We start from the raw sequence: 19,222 nt of genomic DNA on the forward strand, positions 1-19,222 counted from the left end.
ACAGGAATTGCGTATCCCCAGGGGCTTGGTAGCCCACAAAATTGGGGGCTACCCCATGGCCACGTGCCGGACGGACTGTGCTGCACCCGTTGCCTGTGTGGGCAGATCCGGGGTCCTCATTTCCATGGGGGCAAATGGGGAAAATCACAGGATGGTTTGGGTTGGAAGGGACCTTAAAGCCCAGCCAGTGGCACCCCCTGCCCTGGGCAGGGACACCTCCCACCAGCCCAGGTTGCTCCAAGCCCCGGCCAACCTGGCCTTGAACCCCTCCAGGGATGGGGCAGCCACAGCTTCTCTGGGCAGTTGTGGGTCACCAACACCCACATTACGACTAATCACAGTAAAACTTCACAAAACAACTGGATTTTTGCAGCAATCTTGCTGGTTGCCTCTTGATCCAGACGTCCTGGAGCTGGTCGTGCTCCAGTCCGTGGTCTCCAACACCAGACCGTGCTGGGAGGGTCTCAAAGCCGGGCTATGGGATGCTGCCGTTATCTGGGTTGTCCAAGGGCATCCTCCATCCTCCATGGACACCTTAGAGGTTCCAAGAAGCAAAATCTTTATTTCTAGTGGTTTAGTGTATTTTGAGGGTGCGGGGGCCGCTCACCAGGACCCCATTTTTTGCAGGCACGGGGAGGATCTGGATGGACGACGTCTCCTGCAAGGGGACAGAGGACAGCCTGCTGCGCTGCAGCTTCTCCAGCTGGGGCAAGACCAACTGCGGCCACGCCGAGGACGCCGGCGTGAAATGCCTGACGCCGTGACTGGGGGGCGGGGGGAGGACAGGGACGACACACGGACACCCCCCGGTCTGGCTGCGGGGGTCCGGGGGAGGGGGGGCTCGGCACACCCCACCAATCTCCCCTGTGCTTCCTGAAATGGGTTTATTATTAGAGAAATAAATGGCTTTTTATTATTCTCTACCCTGCTGGTGCTGCCATGCTCGGAGCCGGGGGGGCGTGGGGGGCGCTTCAAAGAGCCATGGGGATTCATGGGGGTCCGGGGGCGGGGAGCGGGGATGCAATGGGGGGGTGTAAATACAGACCCTGGGTCTGGTTCATCCCTGGTTCAAGAAGCCCCTGTGTGCTGGGGGGGGGGACACAGAGCACCCTGGGGTGCCTGAGTCCCCCCAAGCGCCCCCCCCCGAGAGACACCCTTCCAGCCAGGGCTTGAGGATCCCCCCGAGACCCCCCTCCTCAAAGGCTCGGGGATCCCATGGAGACCCCTGAGGGGTTGGGAACCCCCCCAGAGACACCCCCACAAGGGCTTGGGGACTCCATGGAGACCCCCCCCAAGGGCATGGGGACCCTGCTGAACCCCAGAGACACCTCCCCGTGGCCTGGGGGTCCCACAGAGACCCCCCCCAAGGGGTGGGCAATGCCATGGAGACACCCCCAAGGGCTTGGGATCCCCCCAGAGACCCCTCCACGGGATTCGCAATGCCATGGAGACACCCCCAAGGGCTTGGGACCCCCACTCCAGAGACCCCCCAACGGCTTGGGGACCCTGCTGAACCCCAGAGACACCCCCCATGGCCTGGGGGCCCTACAGAGACCCCCCTGAAGGGATTGACAATGCCATGGAGACCCCCCCCAACGGCTTGGAGACCCCACGGAGACACCCCCACAAGGGCTTGGGGACTCCATGGAGACTCCCCCAAGGGCCTGGGGACCCTGCTGAACCCCAGAGACACCTCCCCGTGGCCTGGTGGCCCCACAGAGACCGCCTTCAAGGGATGGGCAATGCCATGGAGACCCCCCCAAGGGCTTGGGACCCCCACAGAGACCCCCCAATGGGGTTCGCAGTGCCATGGGGACACCCCCAAGCGCTTGGGACCCCCACTCCAGAGACCCCCCCAGGGCTTGGGGACCCTGCTGAACGCCAGAGACACCCCCCATGGCCTGGGGCCTTACAGAGACCCCCCTGAAGGGATTGACAGTGCCATGGAGACCCCCCCCAACGGCTTGGAGACCCCACGGAGACACCCTGCAAGGGGTTGGAGACCCCATGGAGACCCCCCAAGGGCATGGGGACCCTGCTGAACCCCAGAGACACCCCCCATGGCCTGGTGACCCCACAGAGACCCCCTTCAAGGGGCGGGCAATGCCATGGAGACAACCCCAAGGGCTTGGGACCCCCCCCAGAGACCCCTCCCAAGGGCTTGGGGACCCTGCAAAACCGCTCCCCCCCCCCATGGCCTGGTGGCCCCACAGAGACCCCCCTCAAGGGGCGGGCGATGCCATGGAGACCCCCAGGGGTTTGGGGACCCCACTGCCCCCCAAGGTCCCTCGCCATAGACACCGTCCCCCACGGGCTTGAGGACCCCATGGAGACCCCCCCAAGGCTTTGGGGACCCTGCTGCACCCTAGAGACACCCCCCCCCCCAAAGGCTTGGTGTCCCCTCCAAAGCCTTGGCGACCCCTCGCACTGCCCCCCCCCCAAGGCCTCGGGGACCCAACAGACCCCCCGAAACCACCTGGGGACCCCCCAAACCTCCCCCCGCCCCCGCCCCCGGGGACCCCCTGAGGGCCGCCACAGCCCCGCCCTGCCCCATTGGACACGCCCCATTGGCTACGCCCCCCCTTGGCTACGCCCCCATTGGCTACGCCCCCTTGGTCACGCCCCCGGCTCTGACTCCGCCCCTCGGCCTGGCCCCGCCTCCCTCCGCGTCCCGCGCCGTTTGTCCGCCCGCGGCCGCCGTAGCGCGGGATTCAAACGGCGGCGGCGGCAGGTAACGGCCGCGGTGCGGGTCCGGCGGGCGGGTTCCCGCCTCCCTCGCCCAGGTCGGGGGCTTCCACCTCCCCTCCCTCGCCCAGGTCGGGGGCTTCCACCTCCCCTCCCTCGCCCAGGTCGGGGGCTTCCACCTCCCCTCCCTCGCCCAGGTCGGGGGCTTCCACCTCCCCTCCCTCACCCAGGTGGGCTCCGGCAGCCCCGGCTCCTCCTTCTGCCCTCAGACCCCCGGCCTGGGCCTCCACATTCCCCCTCCCCGAGGTGGGACCCGGCAGGCCTCGGCCTTCCCCCCGGCCCGACACCTCCCCTCACCCCCGGAGGTGGGACCCCCGCAGTCATCTTCTGCCCCCCAACATGGGTTTCGCGCTCCTCGCCCCCGGAGGTGGGGCCCCCGGGTCATCTTCTGTCCCCACTTCCAACCTGGGATGCTCCCTCTCGCCCCCAGAGGTGGGACCCCCACAGTCCCCTCTTGCCTCCCCCCCCACGCCGAGACCCCTCCTCACCCCCAGAGATGGCACCCAGAGTCCTCTCCTGCCCCCCCGGGACACCCCTTACCCGCCCAGAAGTGGGACCCAGGAGGCCTCTCCTATCTCCCCCTGCCCCCGACCTGGAACACCCCCAGATGGGACCTGGGAGTCCTCTCCTGTCTTCCCCCCAACCTGGGACCCCCCCCTCACCCCCAGAGGTGGGACTCCAGAGTCCTCTTCTGCCCCCACCTTCCCACCTTGGGCCACCCCCGACACCCCAGCGGTGGGACCCAGGAGGCCTCTCCTGCCCCCCATCCCGACCTGGGACCCCCCTCACCCTCATAGGTGACACCCAGCAGTCTTTTCCTGCCCACCCCTTCCCCCTCCCTGGAACACCCCCCACCCCCAGAGATGGGACCTGTGAGTCTTCCTCTGCCTCCCCCCAACCTGGGCCCCCCCCTCACCCCTATAGATTGCACCCAGAGCCCTCTCCTGCACCCAGACCCCCACCCTGAGACCCCTCCTCACCCCCAGAGGTGGCACCCAGAGTCCAATCCTGCCCCCCAGCCTGTGGCACCCCCCCTCACCCCCAGAGGTGGGACCCCAGAGTCTTCTCCTGCCCCCTGTTCCCAACCTGGGACACCCCCTGTGTGCCCAGAGGTGGGACCCCCAAGGCCTCTCTGCCCGCAACCCACCCCCCCAACAACATGAGACCCCCCTCACCCCAAGAGGTGGGACCCCAGAGTCCTCTCCTGCTCCCCCCACAACCTGGGACACCCCCCTCACCCCCAGAAATGACACCCAGAGTCCTCTCCTGCTCTCCCCATCCCCCTCCAACCTGGGACCCCCCCCTCACCCCCAGAGGTGGCCCCCAGCAGTCCTCTCCTGCGCCCCCAACTGCAGATCGCCCCCATCACCCCAGAGGCGGGACCCTCAGGCCCCCCTTTGCCATGGTGCCGGCTGTGCTGAGGGCTGGGGGGGATCCCTGTCCCAGTGGGAGCAGGCTGGGGACGCTTCCCCCTGCCAGCAGCTCCCTCCCTTGGTGCCACATCGCTTCCCAGTTCCCCTGGGACGCTGGTCCCAGGCTCAGAGACATCCCTGGAGCCATTACAGGGTTTGTTCCCCCCTCTGCAAGCCAGCCGTGGGGTGATCAGCCCCGCGGGGGACACAGCGGTGACAAACTGTGGGGTGACATTGGCGAAGGAGGGTGCCCGTAGAGCCGAGAACTCCCGACGGGTGTCATTCACGTAATTTATGTCCTTTAATGTATTTTCATGCTGTCTGTAGTGCCCCTGCATGTGTTAGGGCTGGAGCCCTGCACGGCTCCTGCTCCCAGGTCCTCTGGAGCGGTTACCCCCAGCGGTTTTGGGGGTGGAGGTGTAATAAAGTCTAAAATGTAATAATATAATAATAAAGTCTCTCCTCTGCTGTAGGGGTTTGCAGCGATGGAAGCCTTCAAGTCTCAGAACAACCTGGTGCGCAGGGAGAAACCTGGTGAGCGGAGTTCAGGCGTCAGCCCTAAATATTTCCAGAGGGAAAGCGAAGGCTTTGCCATGGTCCCTGTGCTTTGCTGCGGGGGTGCGGGGGGGCGATGGGCGTTAAAGCCGCCTGTCAGGGTGGGCGTCATGGTTTCACCCTCGTAGGGAGCTCAGCATCCCGGCAGGATGGGGGCGAGAATCGCAAGGGTAAAAGTGAGAAAACTCCTGCGTTCAGATGAAACCAGTTTAACAGGTAAAGAAGAGCTGCCCGCACGAGCCAAGCAAATCCAGGAATTCGTTCGCTGCTTCCCATCGGCAGGTGTCGTCTTTGCCACATGCAAATTCGTGAAGCCGTCCGTATGTTTTTTAGGAGGTTGGGCCAGGTGACCTTTAAAGGTCCCTTCCAACCTGAATTATTCTATTCTATGATTCTGTGCGTTTGGCCATCCCCGTCCCGCGTAGCGGTGAGTTGGGAAGACAAACACCGTCACACCAAACGTCCCCCCTTCCTCCTCCTCCTCCTCCTCCTCCTCCTCCTCCTCCTCCCCAGTTTTATTGCTGAGCACGATGTCCCTGGGGCCAGTTGTCCCATCCATGTCCCCTCCCAACTCCTTGTGCCCCCCCAGCCCATCGCTGGGGAGAAGCAGAAAAGGCCTTGATGCTGCGCAAGTGCTGCTCAGCAAGAACTAAATCATCCCGGTGTTACCAACGCTGTTGTCATCACAAATCCAAACCCCAGCCCGCTATGAGGTGCTGTGGAGAAAATTAACTCCATCCCAGCCAAACCCAGTAGAGTTGCTTAGCCTGGAGAGCAGATACGACCAAAAAGCTGCACCTGAGATCAGGTTTGAACATAAAACTTCATAGCGAGCGGTCATAGAACCATAGAACTGTCCAGGTTGGAAGGGACCTTTCAGATCATCGAGTCCAACCATCAACCCAACCCTGCCAAGGCCACCACTACCCCATGGCCCTCAGCACCACGTCTGCCCAGCTTTTCAATCCCTCCAGGGATGGCGACTCCACCACTGCCCTGGGCAGCCTCTTCCAATGCTTCACAACCCTTTCCAGGAGGAAATTGTTCCCAATATCCATCCTAAACCTCCCCTGGCGCAACTTGAGGCCGTTTCCTCTTGAAAAAAGAAACTGGAAATCAGGTGAGAAACCCAACGAGGGTGGTGGCAGCAGCTTGGTGGGGCTGGAGTTTGAATTTGGTATGATATTGGGGGGAAAAGGGGGTTTGGAAAGGAGCTTTTCTAAAACCTGAACTGGTTCTGCACGTGGTAGAGCCATAGATGCGATTTGTGGTTAGAGCATCAAAGCTCCTCGGGAGAAGTTGCTGCGTGGGCTCATTCCTGGGTTTCTCTCTTCTTTTTAGACGGGGGACCAGTTTCTGTCACTATCCCGGCCTCTCCCTTCATGCAGAAGCTCGGGTACGGCACTGGGGTCAACGTCTACTTGATGAAAAGGTGCGTGTGGGGCTCGGGAACGGGACTCGGCATTCTTTTTTCCCCTGGAATAACATAAGGGATGGACAATGTTTGAGCTTTGAGCAAGAAAGCGCTGCCGTCACCGACCTTCAGGTGCTGCCTGCGCCCCTTCGAGTGGGCAGGGAGCGGAGGAAAGGGGGGGAATTTCCATTTCCAGTTCTCCCATCTGCGCTGGAGGGATGGGGTGCTGGGAAGGAGCCCGTGGTTTTGGGATCACCCGTCAGCGTTATGGAAATCCCGCATGGCAGCCACCATCACAGGGGCGACTCCAGGTTCTCGCACAAGCCGAAAGACAGATTCCTTTATGGAAACGCTTTTCATTAATAATGCTACAGCTGAGCCGGAACCCCCTCGGTTATTTTCCTGTGCTTTTTAAAGCCTCGCAATCTCTGATATAAGCTGCCCGTGCCCCTGTTCGCACAAGTGTGCGTCTTTTTTGTCTCCTCTTCGATGGCTGGAGTTTGGGTGCGGGCGCCTTTCCCTTCTTCCACAGTTTCACGAGCTTTTTGTCCCACCTGCACCTGGATCTCATCCATCTTCTGCTGACTCCAGGTAGAGTGAGCCCCTTCTCCATCTCCAAGATTTATAGTTCCCTTTCCTTTGATCCTAACGGTGACTCTCATTCGTATTGCTGAAGCATACAGTCTTCATTAGTATTACTTACACAATTTATTTCTGTTAGTTAAGTTACAATACATCAAAGTCACGCAAAACCGCCAGCCATTCTTCTGGGGCTGAGGAGGAGCTCGGCCGAAGTTCAGGGTGTTGCGAGGTTACGGCTTCCTACTATTGCCAACCAAAGCACGTGACCTTGAATAACGAGATTTAACGTGATCTAATGAGATGTATTTGAGGTGCCAGAAGTCCCCGCTGTGTTTTATTCAGCGTACCTGCTTATTTCTCTCGACGTACGGGCTCCACTTCCTCTGCCTTTAGCTTCTCTCCAGGCTGCCTCAGCTCCTCCAGCCCCGGAGTCAGGGTCCGTAGTATCCTACTAAAGATCCTTGCTTTTTTTAATGCGTTACCAATCGAGGTGTTTCTACAATAGCCTGGCCCCGTTCTGGGTCTCTTAATCTTTGTCCTTCTGTTAATATTAATTTTAAATGTTTTACTTTCTGCTGGCACAGCTGAAGCTTAGAGAGAGACACACGGTGACCTTTTCCTGCTCAAGCAGCACGTGGACAAACCGCGTCTTTCCAGCAATCTCTGCGTGTCGTGCTGGCACGTAACAAACCACCTACACCCTGTACAAGTATAAACCCTCCAGGTAATCTCCTACCTTTCGAATATTCTCTTTGCCACCCTGGCATTTGATCCTTCAAATAGTTGCAGGTTTGGTCCACAGACACATTTGCCGCCAATTCGTTGTTAAAATGCTGGAGAGCCGTTCCCCGGCACGTCAGCGAAGCCTGTTCCCACCTTCCCCGGCAGCTGCGGGGTGTTCCTCCGGCCTCTGCATTCCTGCACTTGAGTGCGATTCACTCCTCTCTCCTCCCAAACTCTGATCACACTTAACGCATTTCTAACCACCATTCGGCAATTACCTCTTTAATTATTATAATCCCACTTAGGGCCGTCCTGGGGCCCGGCAGTCCGATTTCCCCCTGCCTGTAGGGTTTATCCCACCTTTTTTTTTTCCAATTATCTTTCTGTCTGGATGGAATAACTCTTCCAATATCAGCTTAACATCGCCCAGGATAGATTATATCCCAAACAGATATTAAAAAAATAATGAGGCGCATCGACCCGCATCTTCCCTTTACCGGGGCATTTGGTTTCCCCACATAACCGAAGCCCCGGCGTTGCGGGGTGGTGGTGTATCCCGTACATACCAATCATCCCTTTCCTGAGGTTTTTCGTCTGCTAAAATCTTCCGTGTAGCAAATTTCTTTAATTCAAAGGATCCTTCGCCCCCAGCTCCTCTAAGTGCTGGCCAGTCTTCCCTACACAATGTATTGCTCGTTGGTCGGGTTGGGTTTTTTTTGCTAGATCTGCTGTGCCATCCATTTTCCTCCAATTTTCGAGTATCTTGGCCAAGGGCGTCCCCGTCTCCGGGCTGTTCCCCATATCTGTATGGCAAATTTGTGCGCCTTACGCTGATCAGGCTGCACAGACCTATCCCAGCGCTGCCGAGGTGGGACTCGAACCCTCTCGGACTCGGAATATTTAGAATTTAGTAGCGGGATTTTACCCCTCGTGGATCGTGGCCTCCCGTTGTTAAAGGAGGAGCCGCTGCCTGAGCCTTCACGCACTGTTCAGTGTCGCAAACACTCGCTCCCGGGCGCTTTCACCTTCTTCAGGCTCGACCCTCGGTTTCCCGCGTCAGATTTCATAAAATAATTCATTTAATTAGAAGGTCCAGCAGCAAGGCCAGCACGGACGGGCGCCTCCAAAGCGAGGGACCCCGAACAAAGAAACCCCTGAGCAATTACACCCTTGGGATTTCTACACGCGCCGTCCAGGCGTCTTTTGGTCCAACGGTGACTTTTGGTCTGGGGTCTTCTAACATCTTATGGGATTCTTCTCCCGTGCCCAGGCAGGCTCTTGCCTGGTTCATCTGGTTTCGGCCGAGGGTTGGAGCCTCCGTATCTCCTGGTTTACATTCCTTGTGCACCTGCCCTTGTTGGCAGAACGTGGGGAAACCGAAGAGTTCCGGACTTGAAAGAAACGCTACCAAAACATCCGTGTGATATCCGGCACTTTCCCGTGCTAAAAGACTAAACACCACCATACTGGCTTGTAGGAAAATTATTACGAATACCTTTCCCACGGCCTAAAGGCTTCAGCGAATCCAGCTACTCCTGCTAAGTCGAGCTAAGCAAGCAGCACAAATCACACCAAATTATAATCCTAAGTAATTTATTCTACTTAAAACTTACTTATTTATGCTAAACAATTAATCTCCCTCAACACCCATCTCCAAAGTTCCCAGGTGAACTCACCCCACACCGGCAATTGGACGTTTGGAGACGAGAGGGTCCGACGTCCAGCAGTGGTTGCCCAGAGTCCCATCTGGGTGGCCAAACTCCGTTATGGTGGCTGGCACGTGGAATTTCCGTAACAATCAGCCTTTCCCTGGCCTGGAATTCAGGGATTTGGGCTCCATTCCTGGCTCTGCCGGGCAAGCTGCTTCCCTCCCCGAGCCTCCGCTCCTCCGCCTGAAATTGAGATATAAATATCAGTGATATAAATCTCCTTTGCTAAAACGCTTGGAAATCCGATGGAGGAGCGCTGTGTAGGGGCGAAGCGTTGCCGTGCGCCTCCGAGGTGTGCACGTGAGCAGGATTTAGTTTGTTTTAGCACCGTTCTTTATTACTTCTACAAAATAAAGGCAGGCGCTCTCCGGAATGGCTCCTCGTGGAGCCGTGCCAGCTGTACCCGGGCTGCTGGTTGCGAGACCGGTGTGGATTTTCCCCCTGCAGATCTCCCAGAGGTTTGTCTCGCTCCCCGTGGGCTGTGAAAAAAGTCAATTCCCAATGCAACAAGAGCCAGCAAAGCATCTATCAGCAGAGACTGACCGAAGAAGCCAAGATCTTGAAAAACCTCCAACATCCCAACATCGTGGGTAAGTTTCCGGCACAACCCGTGTCACGAATTGCAGATGGAGCTGTTGGAGCCAGTTCTGGGGCCAGGTGATGTGACACGAGACTGCCGTGGGGTTCCTCTGTCCTCCCCGTCTGGCTCGGGGGGTCCGGAGCCCCGGGGTGCGATGGCTGGGAGGGCGCACAGTGTCCTTGCTCCGTCCTTGGGTGTCGGCGATGGGTTGCTGGGCTGCTGCGCTTTCGGTTGGGTCCACCATGGACCTCGTTAAATTAAATTAGTCTTGTCCTGCGTGATGGGGACTTGGGAGTGCTCCTGGGCTGCCAGGGCAGCATGGCTGGTGGCGGAATCATAGAATTGTTTGGGCTGGAAAAGACCCTTCAGATCACTGAGTCCAACCATCAACCCAGCACTGCCAAGGCCACCACTACCCCATGGCCCTCAGCACCACGTCTGCCCGGCTTTTAAATACCCCCAGGGATGGCGACTCCACCACTGCCCTGGGCAGCCTCTTCCAATGCTTCACAACCCTTTCCAGGAGGAAATTGTTCCCAATATCCATCCTAAACCTCCCCTGGTGCAACTTGAGGCCGTTTCCTCTTGTGCCATGGCCTGTTCCTTGGGAGAAGAGCCCGACCCCCCCTGGCTACCCCCTCCTTTCAGGGAGCTGTAGAGAGCCAGAAGGTCTCCCCTCAGCCCCCTCTTCTCCAGGCTGAACACCCCCAGCTCCCTCAGCCGCTCCTCACCAGACTTGTGCTCCAGACCCCTCACCAGCTCCGTTGCCCTTCTCTGGACACGCTCCAGCCCCTCAAGGTCTTTCTTGGCGTGAGGGGCCCAAAACTGGACACAGCCCTCGAGGTGGGGCCTCCCCAGTGCCCAGTCCAGGGGGACGGTCACTGCCCCACTCCTGCCGGCCACACTAGTGCTGACACAGGCCAGGATGTGCTGGTGGCATCTGCAGGAGCCCGCAGACCACAGGACCCTGCGTTGCAGCCGTGCCGCAGGGGTGGATGCCTGAGGCTCTTCCTCCGACCCCGTGCAAGATCAAGGCAATGGGGTTTGCCCACAAATTTGGCTCGTGGCTGGAGCCCCTTGGCACTTGTTGCCTGTTGAGATGGAGGCGGTCACCGTGCCGTGATTATCTGGGTGAGTCACCCGGCAGAAAGGGTTCCGGTGAGCCCACCCTGGGGACACACCTTTGTGAGGGACAATCGAGGCTCTGTTATGTTCTTGGCTCTCAATGGTAGGAATATTTTGAGAAGCTGCTCAAGTCTGTGTTTAATTTCTGCTCTTATCTTGTCTAAAAATCTCTCCCGCCACTCCGAACAGCAGCTTTGTTTGACTTTGCTTTTATTTGTGCTTTAAACCGTCTCGGTGCAGTCGCTGGTATTAGAAATGCTGCCTGCAAAGAAGTTTGTTTGTATCCCTAAAAAGGCACGTCTTGCTTCTGGCAGGAGTTTAAGAGCAAAGAGAGTCTTGACCTTTCACACTGCAAACATTTCACGGCTTTTTTTTTGTAAAAGGTGCCGTAAATCATTTACGGGATAAGGTGTTTTGCTATGCCGTTATGCAAGGCTTGGCCATTTATGATTCCACCTGAAGAGTATTGTTTATAGCTAGGAGTAAAACACGGAGGAAGAAAGGTCAGATGACAGCTAAGACTAACTTTCTGCAATGGCCCTTGTGAGACGAGGGCTTGGCTTTGCCCGACATCCCCCTGCCCTTTGTCTCTCGTCTGCAGCTCCTTATCTTTGCAACGGGGGGATGGAGGGATGGAGAGCAGCCCCGAGGAGAAGGACTTGGGGGTGTTGGTGGGTGAGAAGCTCCACAGGAGCCGGCACCGTGCGCTGGCAGCCCAGAACCCCCCCGCAGCCTGGGCTGCATCCCCAGCAGCGTGGGCAGCAGGGCGAGGGGGGGATTCTGCCCCTCTGCTGCGCTCGGGGGAGACCCCCCTGCAGTGCTGCCTCCAGCGCTGGGGCCTCGGCACAGGAGAGACACGGAGCTGTTGGAGCGGGGCCAGAGGAGGCCCCGGAGATGCTGGGAGGGCTGGAGCCCCTCTGCTGGGAGGACAGGCTGAGAGAGCTGGGGGGGTTCAGCCTGGAGAAGAGAAGGCTCCGCGGAGACCTTCCAGCCCCTGCCAGTCCCTCAAGGGGCTCCAGGAAAGCTGGGGAGGGACTCTGGAGCAGGGAGGGGAGCCGTGGGACGAGGGGGAGGGGTTTTACACTGGAAGAGGGGAGATTTGGATGAGCTATTGGGAAGAAATTCTTTGGTGTGAGCGGGGTGAGCCCCTGGCCCAGGTTGCCCAGAGAAGCTGTGGCTGCCCCATCCCTGGAAACATCCCAGGCCAGGTTGGCTGGGGCTCGGAGCGACCTGGGCTAGTTGAGGATGTCCCCGCTCATGACCAGGGGTTAGACTAAATGACCTTTAAAGGTCCCTTCCAGCCCAAACCATTCTCTGATTGTATTCCATGGTTCTGTGTTGGCCCTGCAGGTCTGCTGCTGTTCTCCTCCCTCCTTTCTACTGGTTCTCTGTCCCTCAAAGTTCGTGATAAACCTCCCAGGGCCTCCCAGCCCTGGCACAGGGTCCAACCTGACCTGGGGAGTGACGGGGGGGGTCTGTGGGCTCCCTGGGGGAGGCAACTCCTTTAGCCCAACAACGTTTGTGGCTCGTGGCCCTTCTTGGGGCCGCACAGGTCTCCCTGGACATTCCTGTGGCTTCACCTCACCACGTAACGCTGAGAACCAGGTCCCCGGGGTGGGAATTTGTTTGGGGTTGGTTGGAGCCGCCGGGGAAGCTCCTGGGGAGCAGCCCCAAAAGCTCGGGCTCCGTCGGACCGTAGAGCACGTGGAAATGCTGCTGCCTCCCTCGGCTTTCTAACACGCCCGTCTCTTGGAAGGTTACCGTGCGTTTACCGAGGCCAACGACGGAAGCATGTGTCTGGCCATGGAGTACGGCGGAGAAAAATCCCTCTGTTACTTACTCGAAGAAAGACGGGAAAAAAAGTTGGGCCCTTTCCCTGCTGCCACCATTTTCAAAGTTGCCCTGAGCATGGCGCGGGGGCTGAAGGTATGTTTAACGTTAACCGTAGCCGTTCCGTGCAGAATCGCATCCACTGGTGACACTGGAAAAATAAACGAACGTGGTGTGTGAGAGGGCCAGGCGCGACGGAGAGCGGACACTGTGACGCCCCGTATCCAGCCTCAGGGGGTTTTTTACCGGGATGCTGTACAGATTAGGGTGAAAATATCCCTAAAGCTCGAGATTGAAGTAATACAGAAAGAGACGCAATAGGGGTTTTGTCACGTCGGTTCTGCTGCCCTCCCCTGGGGCTACCTGCTGTTCCTGCTTGCTAGCCGGCCGGGCTGGCTGCTGGCCCCTGCAGGGAGCTGGCCTTGGCAGTAAGAGTGGTCAGCTGGGGCCGGTGGTGCCACTCGCGTGCCTCCTCTCGCCACGCTGAGGTTGAATTTAGGGAAAAAGGGGGAAAACGGAGACTCTGAACCACGGCACTGCTTCTGAGCCTCAGCACGGCTGTGCCGGCCTCGGGGTAAAGCACAGGCTGCGCCGGCTGAGAGGTGGCTCCGGGGACAATGCCGTGACCGTGCCCTTGGCCACCAGCTATTGCCTGCGCTTTCCAAGCGCTCTCAGGTGCTTCTCGCAGCCTTTCACTAAAAGCCTCCAAAACTCGGCTGGGCGGAACAACCCACGCTGTGTTTTGTAGGGCTTGAGGTAGGTGTAGACCCATCCTTGAGGTTTTCAGGCTGAAGCTGTTAAACATGAAGGGGTTGGGGTTTTGTTGTCCAGAGGGGATGGCTCCTCCTGCCTCTCCATCGCCGTGTCCGTGAGCGGGCGCTAACGGCTCCTCTCTGCCTCTCAGTATCTTCACAACGATAAGAAGCTGCTCCACGGAGATATCAAGTCTTCCAACGTGGTCGTTAAAGGCGACTTTGAAACCGTCAAGATCTGTGACGTGGGAATGTCCCTGCCCCTGGATGAGAACATGACCGGTAAGTCGGGTGGCCGGGAAGGGGACCTGGGTGCTGGGTGGCTGCTGGAGTTTGTCACGCTCACCCTCCTGCGTCTTAGCAGGGAAGGGCTGGCGAGGGGTTTGCACCGTGCGTGGGTGAAGGGGATCTCCAGAAGGTCCAGGGTAAATTTTCCAGATCTGTGATGTCTGTCTCGCCCTTCCACACCTGTATGTTCATGGAATGGTCTTGGTTGGAAGAGACCTTTCAGATCATCGAGTCCAACCATCAACCCAGCACTGCCAAGGCCACCACTACCCCATGGCCCTCAGCACCACGTCTGCCCGGCTTTTCAATCCCTCCAGGGATGGCGACTCCACCACTGCCCTGGGCAGCCTCTTCCAATGCTTCACAACCCTTTCCAGGAGGAAATTGTTCCCAATAGCCATCCTAAACCTCCCCTGGCACAACTTGAGGCCGTTTCCTCTTGTGCCATGGCCTGTTCCTTGGGAGAAGAGCCCGACCCCCCCTGGCTACCCCCTCCTTTCAGGGAGCTGTAGAGAGCCAGAAGGTCTCCCCTCAGCCCCCTCTTCTCCAGGCTGAACACCCCCAGCTCCCTCAGCCGCTCCTCACCAGACTTGTGCTCCAGACCCCTCACCAGCTCCGTTGCCCTTCTCTGGACACGCTCCAGCCCCTCAAGGTCTTTCTTGGCGTGAGGGGCCCAAACCTGGACACAGCCCTCGAGGTGGGGCCTCCCCAGTGCCCAGTCCAGGGGGACGGTCACTGCCCCACTCCTGCTGGCCACACTAGTGCTGACACAGGCCAGGATGCTGGTGGCCTCCTTGGCCACCTGGGCACACTGCTGGCTCATATTCAGCCGCTGTCGACCAACACCCCCAGCTCCTTTTCCGCTGGGCAGCTCTCCGGCCACTCTGCCCAGCCTGGAGCGTCCCTGGGGTTGGTGTGACCCAAGGGCAGGACCTGGCCCTTCGTTCCAGGGGCAGGAACGCCGTTGCACGAGGGGTGCTGGATCCGGCCCCACCAGACCCTGGGGAAGAGATTCTCTTGCCAGAGCGTTAAGTAAATGAATCTTTCTCGTAGGGGTAGAAGGAAGCGCGAGCCAAAGGCAGGCGTTATAAAGACTTCATGTAAACGAGAAGCAGATGGCTAATGGCGTCGTGGCTTGGCTGTGAACAGCGGGAATGTGTTTGGGTTAATTACAAGAATGCTTTTCTCTGCCCCTTTACACAGCGCTTGGGCCTGCGACAGCCTCGTAATTTATAAAGCCGCTCTATTACATTTTTATTAGTAGCTGCTCCCTTTTATAAGGAGCGAGAGAGGTGGAGGCAGCGCCCCGGTGTAATCTCCCGGAGAGGAGCGTGGTTGAAGTACCCCTTTCTGGGCTGGTTTAACAGGAAAATAGTCCTCTCCCCCCCAGCCCTGACGTTGGGGTCTTGCGGAGACAACGGGCACCCACCGATCACGAAGGTGCTGGGTCCCCGGCGGGTGGCAGCCAAGGATTAAAGCGCAACAGCCCGTGAAGTGTTGAGGGATTTGGGCATTCGCTTCCCCTTCCAGGCTTTGGAGATCAGCCCGGCGAGAGAAATGTGTTTCTCGAGCATCTGAGATTGGCTGACAGCTCGGGAATTTGCTACGGACAGAGGGGGAAAATGCGGCATCCCCCTCTTGGGAAGCGGGATAGAGGGGAAGGAGGCAGAGCTGGCGTGTCCTTCGTCAGGCTGAGAGCTGATGGCTTCGGCTCTCCCAAGGGTCGTCAAGATCAAGGAGGCATTAAACTGAACAAAGCAGTGAGAGCTTGAAGAAACCAGGATTGTGGGGCTGGGAGGAACCGTGCGGTGGAGGCTGAGGGAGCCCCAGGAGCACCGGGGTGGCGTTGGCTTTGTCCCCTGGGATCGCGCAGGGAAAGTGAAGGTGCCCTGTCACCCCGGTCCTGCCTCCTTGTGGGGAGAACCAAGCTGGGGAAGGGTAAAATGCACGTAATTTCTCACCTCTTCGTGGCAGGGCGCCTTTCAGCAGGGTTGAGCTACAGACGGTGTCTTGCCATGTCTGCAAGGCCCCGCAGCCAGCCAAGCCGCGTTCTTCCCTTCCAGTGAGCGACCCGGAGCTGTGCTACGTGGGCACCGAGCCCTGGAAGCCCAAGGAGGCTCTGCAGGATGACGGCGTGATCACCGACAAGGCTGACATCTTCGCTTTTGGGCTGACTCTCTGGGAAATGATGACCCTCTCCGTGCCCCACCTCAACCTGGACGATGACCTCGACGACGAAGGTTTGTCGCTGCACCTTGCTTCTGAGCAACTTCTCCTAGAAATGCTGTCCTCTCTTAGGAGGGTTGATTTTTGCAGCGTGTTAGTAACTCCAAAAGGCTGGGTTTCCCTTGGGTGCCATCCAAAGGGCTTGCAAATCTGTCTCTGATGCGTTTCCCAGCTCTGCTTCTGCACATAGGGAGCTCAGCGGGGAGTTTGCTGCAGCACCGAGGGGCTCAGCACCGTCCCACGGCCGCTCTGCGCTTGTAGGTGGTGTTCAGCGTTTGTGCAAGGGCTGCGTTCAGCTTCATTTAGCTTTTTAACTCCACAAGAGAAGTTGATAAATGGTGGTAACTAATCACTGCCATCCAGAGCTCTTTGCAAGTGCTCCAGCTGCTTGTCTAAACGGCTGGAAAGAGCTGCTCCAAATTCTGCTGCTTGTCAGCGCGGTTCAGTGGGCTTGAAAGATGTCGCCAAGCCTGACTGCTGCTCCCCCGAGAGCCCCACGGTGTGCTTGGCTGTGCCCTGGCCCCATCCCCTGTCCTTTGCTGTCATGGCAGCGTAGGAGCAATCTGCCAGGCTGTAGCTGTGGGCCGGATGATGGGGAGATAGCGCAGAAATGGTGTGGCCAGAAAAGCTTCAAATGACACCGTGCTTGAAATGGCGCACAAAAATATTTAAGGCAGCTGAGCCTTTTGGAAAAGAGAAGCTGAAGTGAGTGTGCTGTGCCCCGGCCGAGGGTGCTCGGGGCTGGGCCCTCGCTGCCAAACACCCGCTCGGCTCTGAGAGGACAGGGGAAGCACTTTGAGATACTTTGGGCACCTCCTGTGCACCCAAGTGAGGATTTATCATAGAATCATTTAGGTTAGGAGGGACCTTTCAGATCATCGAGTCCAACCATCAACCCAACCCTGCCAAGGCCACCACTACCCCATGGCCCTCAGCACCACGTCTGCCCGGCTTTTCAATCCCTCCAGGGATGGCGACTCCACCCCTGCCCTGGGCAGCCTCTTCCAATGCTTCACAACCCTTTCCAGGAGGAAATTGTTCCCAATATCCATCCTAAACCTCCCCTGGCGCAACTTGAGGCTGTTTCCTCTTGTGCCATGGCCTGTTCCTTGGGAGAAGAGCCCGACCCCCCCTGGCTACCCCCTCCTTTCAGGGAGCTGTAGAGAGCCAGAAGGTCTCCCCTCAGCCCCCTCTTCTCCAGGCTGAACACCCCCAGCTCCCTCAGCTGCTCCTCACCAGACTTGTGCTCCAGACCCCTCACCAGCTCCGTTGCCCTTCTCTGGACACGCTCCAGCCCCTCAAGGTCTTTCTTGGCGTGAGGGGCCCCAAACTGGACACAGCCCTCGAGGTGGGGCCTCCCCAGTGCCCAGTCCAGGGGGACGGTCACTGCCCCACTCCTGCTGGCCACACTAGTGCTGACACAGGCCAGGATGCTGGTGGCCTTCTTGGCCACCCCCTCGTTTGGAGTTACACCAAGCAGACAAGCGGGGAGCAACAGGATGGGATGGGGCAGGGGCTGCTACAGTTGCCTGTGGGCAGATCCATGCCCTGGAGCAATATAAAGCTAAAAATTCTATGCGCTGTGCAAGGAAAACTCTCGCTCCAGCTTTCACACTGGCACGGCCCTTCGGGCTGGCTTGTGTTTTTCTACCTCTGTCTCCAGGCAGCCAGGGGATGTTTCCTGACTCTCCTGCTCTCAGCGTCTCTTGGCTGCAGAGCCTTTTCCCAGCCAGCTCCGCAGGGGTGACTCAGAGTTATTCTGCTGGGAGAACAGGGTTAGATACAGCTTCAAAATAAGTGATTTAAGTCAAAGGAAAAATAATGGCGTAGCCCAGGCAGTAATTAGGACTAACAAAAGAATAGCAAAGCTGACATGTAGGTCACATACCACCACACCCCTGCTGAGAAGGACTTGGGGATACTGGTGGACAAAAAAAAAAAAAAAAAAAAAAAAAAAAAAAAGGGGACATGACCCAACAATGTGCGCTGGCAGCCCAGAACCCCCCCGCAGCCTGGGCTGCATCCCCAGCAGCGTGGGCAGCAGGGCGAGGGGGGGATTCTGCCCCTCTGCTGCGCTCGGGGGAGACCCCCCTGCAGTGCTGCCTCCAGCGCTGGGGCCTCGGCACAGGAGAGACACGGAGCTGTTGGAGCGGGGCCAGAGGAGGCCCCGGAGATGCTGGGAGGGCTGGAGCCCCTCTGCTGGGAGGACAGGCTGGGAGAGCTGGGGGGGTTCAGCCTGGAGAAGAGAAGGCTCCGCGGAGACCTTCCAGCCCCTGCCAGTCCCTCAAGGGGCTCCAGGAAAGCTGGGGAGGGACTCTGGAGCAGGGAGGGGAGCCATGGGACGAGGGGGAAGGGTTTGACACTGGAAGAGGGGAGATTGAGATGGGATATTGGGAAGAAATTCTTTGGTGTGAGGGGGGTGAGCCCCTGGCCCAGGTTGCCCAGAGAAGCTGTGGCTGCCCCATCCCTGGAGGGGTTCAAGGCCAGGTTGGCCGGGGCTTGGAGCAACCTGGGCTGGTGGGAGGTGTCCCTGCCCAGGGCAGGGGGTGCCACTGGGTGGCCTTTAAGGTCCCTTCCCACCCAAACCATTCCATGGTTCTATAATCTGCCGGGGTGCAAAGCCCTACGCCATGACCCTTCCCCCCACCTTCCTGTCCAGACGAGTCTTTCGATGAAGACTGCTTTGACGAAGAAGCTTATTACGCAGCCCTGGGAACCCGCCCGGCTCTCAACATGGAGGAACTGGACTCATCCTACCAACACATGATCGACCTCTTCTCCATCTGCACCAGCGAGGATCCCAAAAAGCGTCCCTCGGCCGCGTGCATCGTGGAAGCCTTGGAGGCAAGTTTGGCCCAGGAATAAAAGCATCCGAGCTCCTGCACTCGCCCCGCGGAGCTCGGGGACAGCAAAGCTGTCCCCGAGCTCCGCGGGGCGAGTGCAGGAGCTCAGGGATTTAACTTTGAAGGTTTTATCCTTATCCTGTGTAGTTAAAACTACAGCCTGAACTCATTATGCACTAACCCCTGGCTGAAGGGGATTGCTCTAAGTTGCTTCTCGAGCAATCCCCTCCCACCTCCACCTAGGGCCTAAAATAAGCTACACGCTCTGCGCAAGAGTTGTGCTTTTAGTTGTCACGTTACAGCTGCTTTCAAAGCCTTCCCTCTCTCTCTTTCTCTCTCTGGGTTGAATTAACAAGTTTGGGGACCGAGATGTTAAAAATAAATAGTCTTTATTCATCTCGGCCTGAAAGCGGTGTGTTTTTTCCACCTCAGGAGAGG

At 58.3% G+C, this 19,222-nt stretch overlaps 2 protein-coding genes across 7 annotated transcripts in view; both read left to right on the forward strand.

Moving 5' to 3' along the window:
• SCARA5 (scavenger receptor class A member 5) overlaps positions 1-922 on the forward strand; it is a 39,659-nt gene extending 38,737 nt beyond the window's left edge. For all 3 annotated transcript variants that reach the window (XM_074578407.1, XM_074578406.1, XM_074578404.1), the window contains exon 9: positions 628-922. In XM_074578407.1, the coding sequence (XP_074434508.1) occupies positions 628-764 (137 nt within the window). In that variant the 3' untranslated portion in view covers positions 765-922. The remainder of the gene's footprint in view (positions 1-627) is intronic.
• Positions 923-2,674: 1,752 nt separating this feature from the next.
• Positions 2,675-19,179, forward strand: PBK (PDZ binding kinase). Of its 4 annotated transcripts, XM_074582201.1 has the most exons (9): positions 2,675-2,731; positions 4,631-4,691; positions 6,054-6,144; positions 9,588-9,730; positions 12,602-12,771; positions 13,580-13,709; positions 15,779-15,955; positions 18,601-18,789; positions 18,881-19,179. In XM_074582201.1, the coding sequence occupies exons 2-9, from the start codon at positions 4,643-4,645 to the stop codon at positions 18,946-18,948; spliced, it is 1,017 nt and encodes a 338-aa protein (XP_074438302.1). In that variant the 5' UTR covers positions 2,675-2,731; positions 4,631-4,642; the 3' UTR covers positions 18,949-19,179. The 4 variants fall into 4 exon arrangements, with proteins under 4 accessions (XP_074438302.1, XP_074438303.1, XP_074438304.1 ...); XM_074582202.1 differs by lacking the exon at positions 18,881-19,179 and having other exon boundaries at positions 18,601-18,806; XM_074582203.1 differs by lacking the exons at positions 2,675-2,731; positions 18,881-19,179 and adding an exon at positions 2,769-2,783 and having other exon boundaries at positions 18,601-18,806.
• Positions 19,180-19,222: the final 43 nt, after the last annotated feature.

Source organism: Larus michahellis, chromosome 3 (genome assembly GCF_964199755.1).
Source record: "Larus michahellis chromosome 3, bLarMic1.1, whole genome shotgun sequence".
NCBI lineage: Eukaryota > Metazoa > Chordata > Aves > Charadriiformes > Laridae > Larus > Larus michahellis.

Bases quoted from the DNA above. Each gene is read 5' to 3' on its own strand.
- PBK (XM_074582201.1), top strand. From the start codon at position 4,643: ATGGAAGCCTTCAAGTCTCAGAACAACCTGGTGCGCAGGGAGAAACCT. The intron at 6,145-9,587 runs GTGCGTGTGGGG...TTCCCCCTGCAG, and splicing joins AACGTCTACTTGATGAAAAG to ATCTCCCAGAGGTTTGTCTC. The intron at 15,956-18,600 runs GTTTGTCGCTGC...CTTCCTGTCCAG, and splicing joins CGATGACCTCGACGACGAAG to ACGAGTCTTTCGATGAAGAC.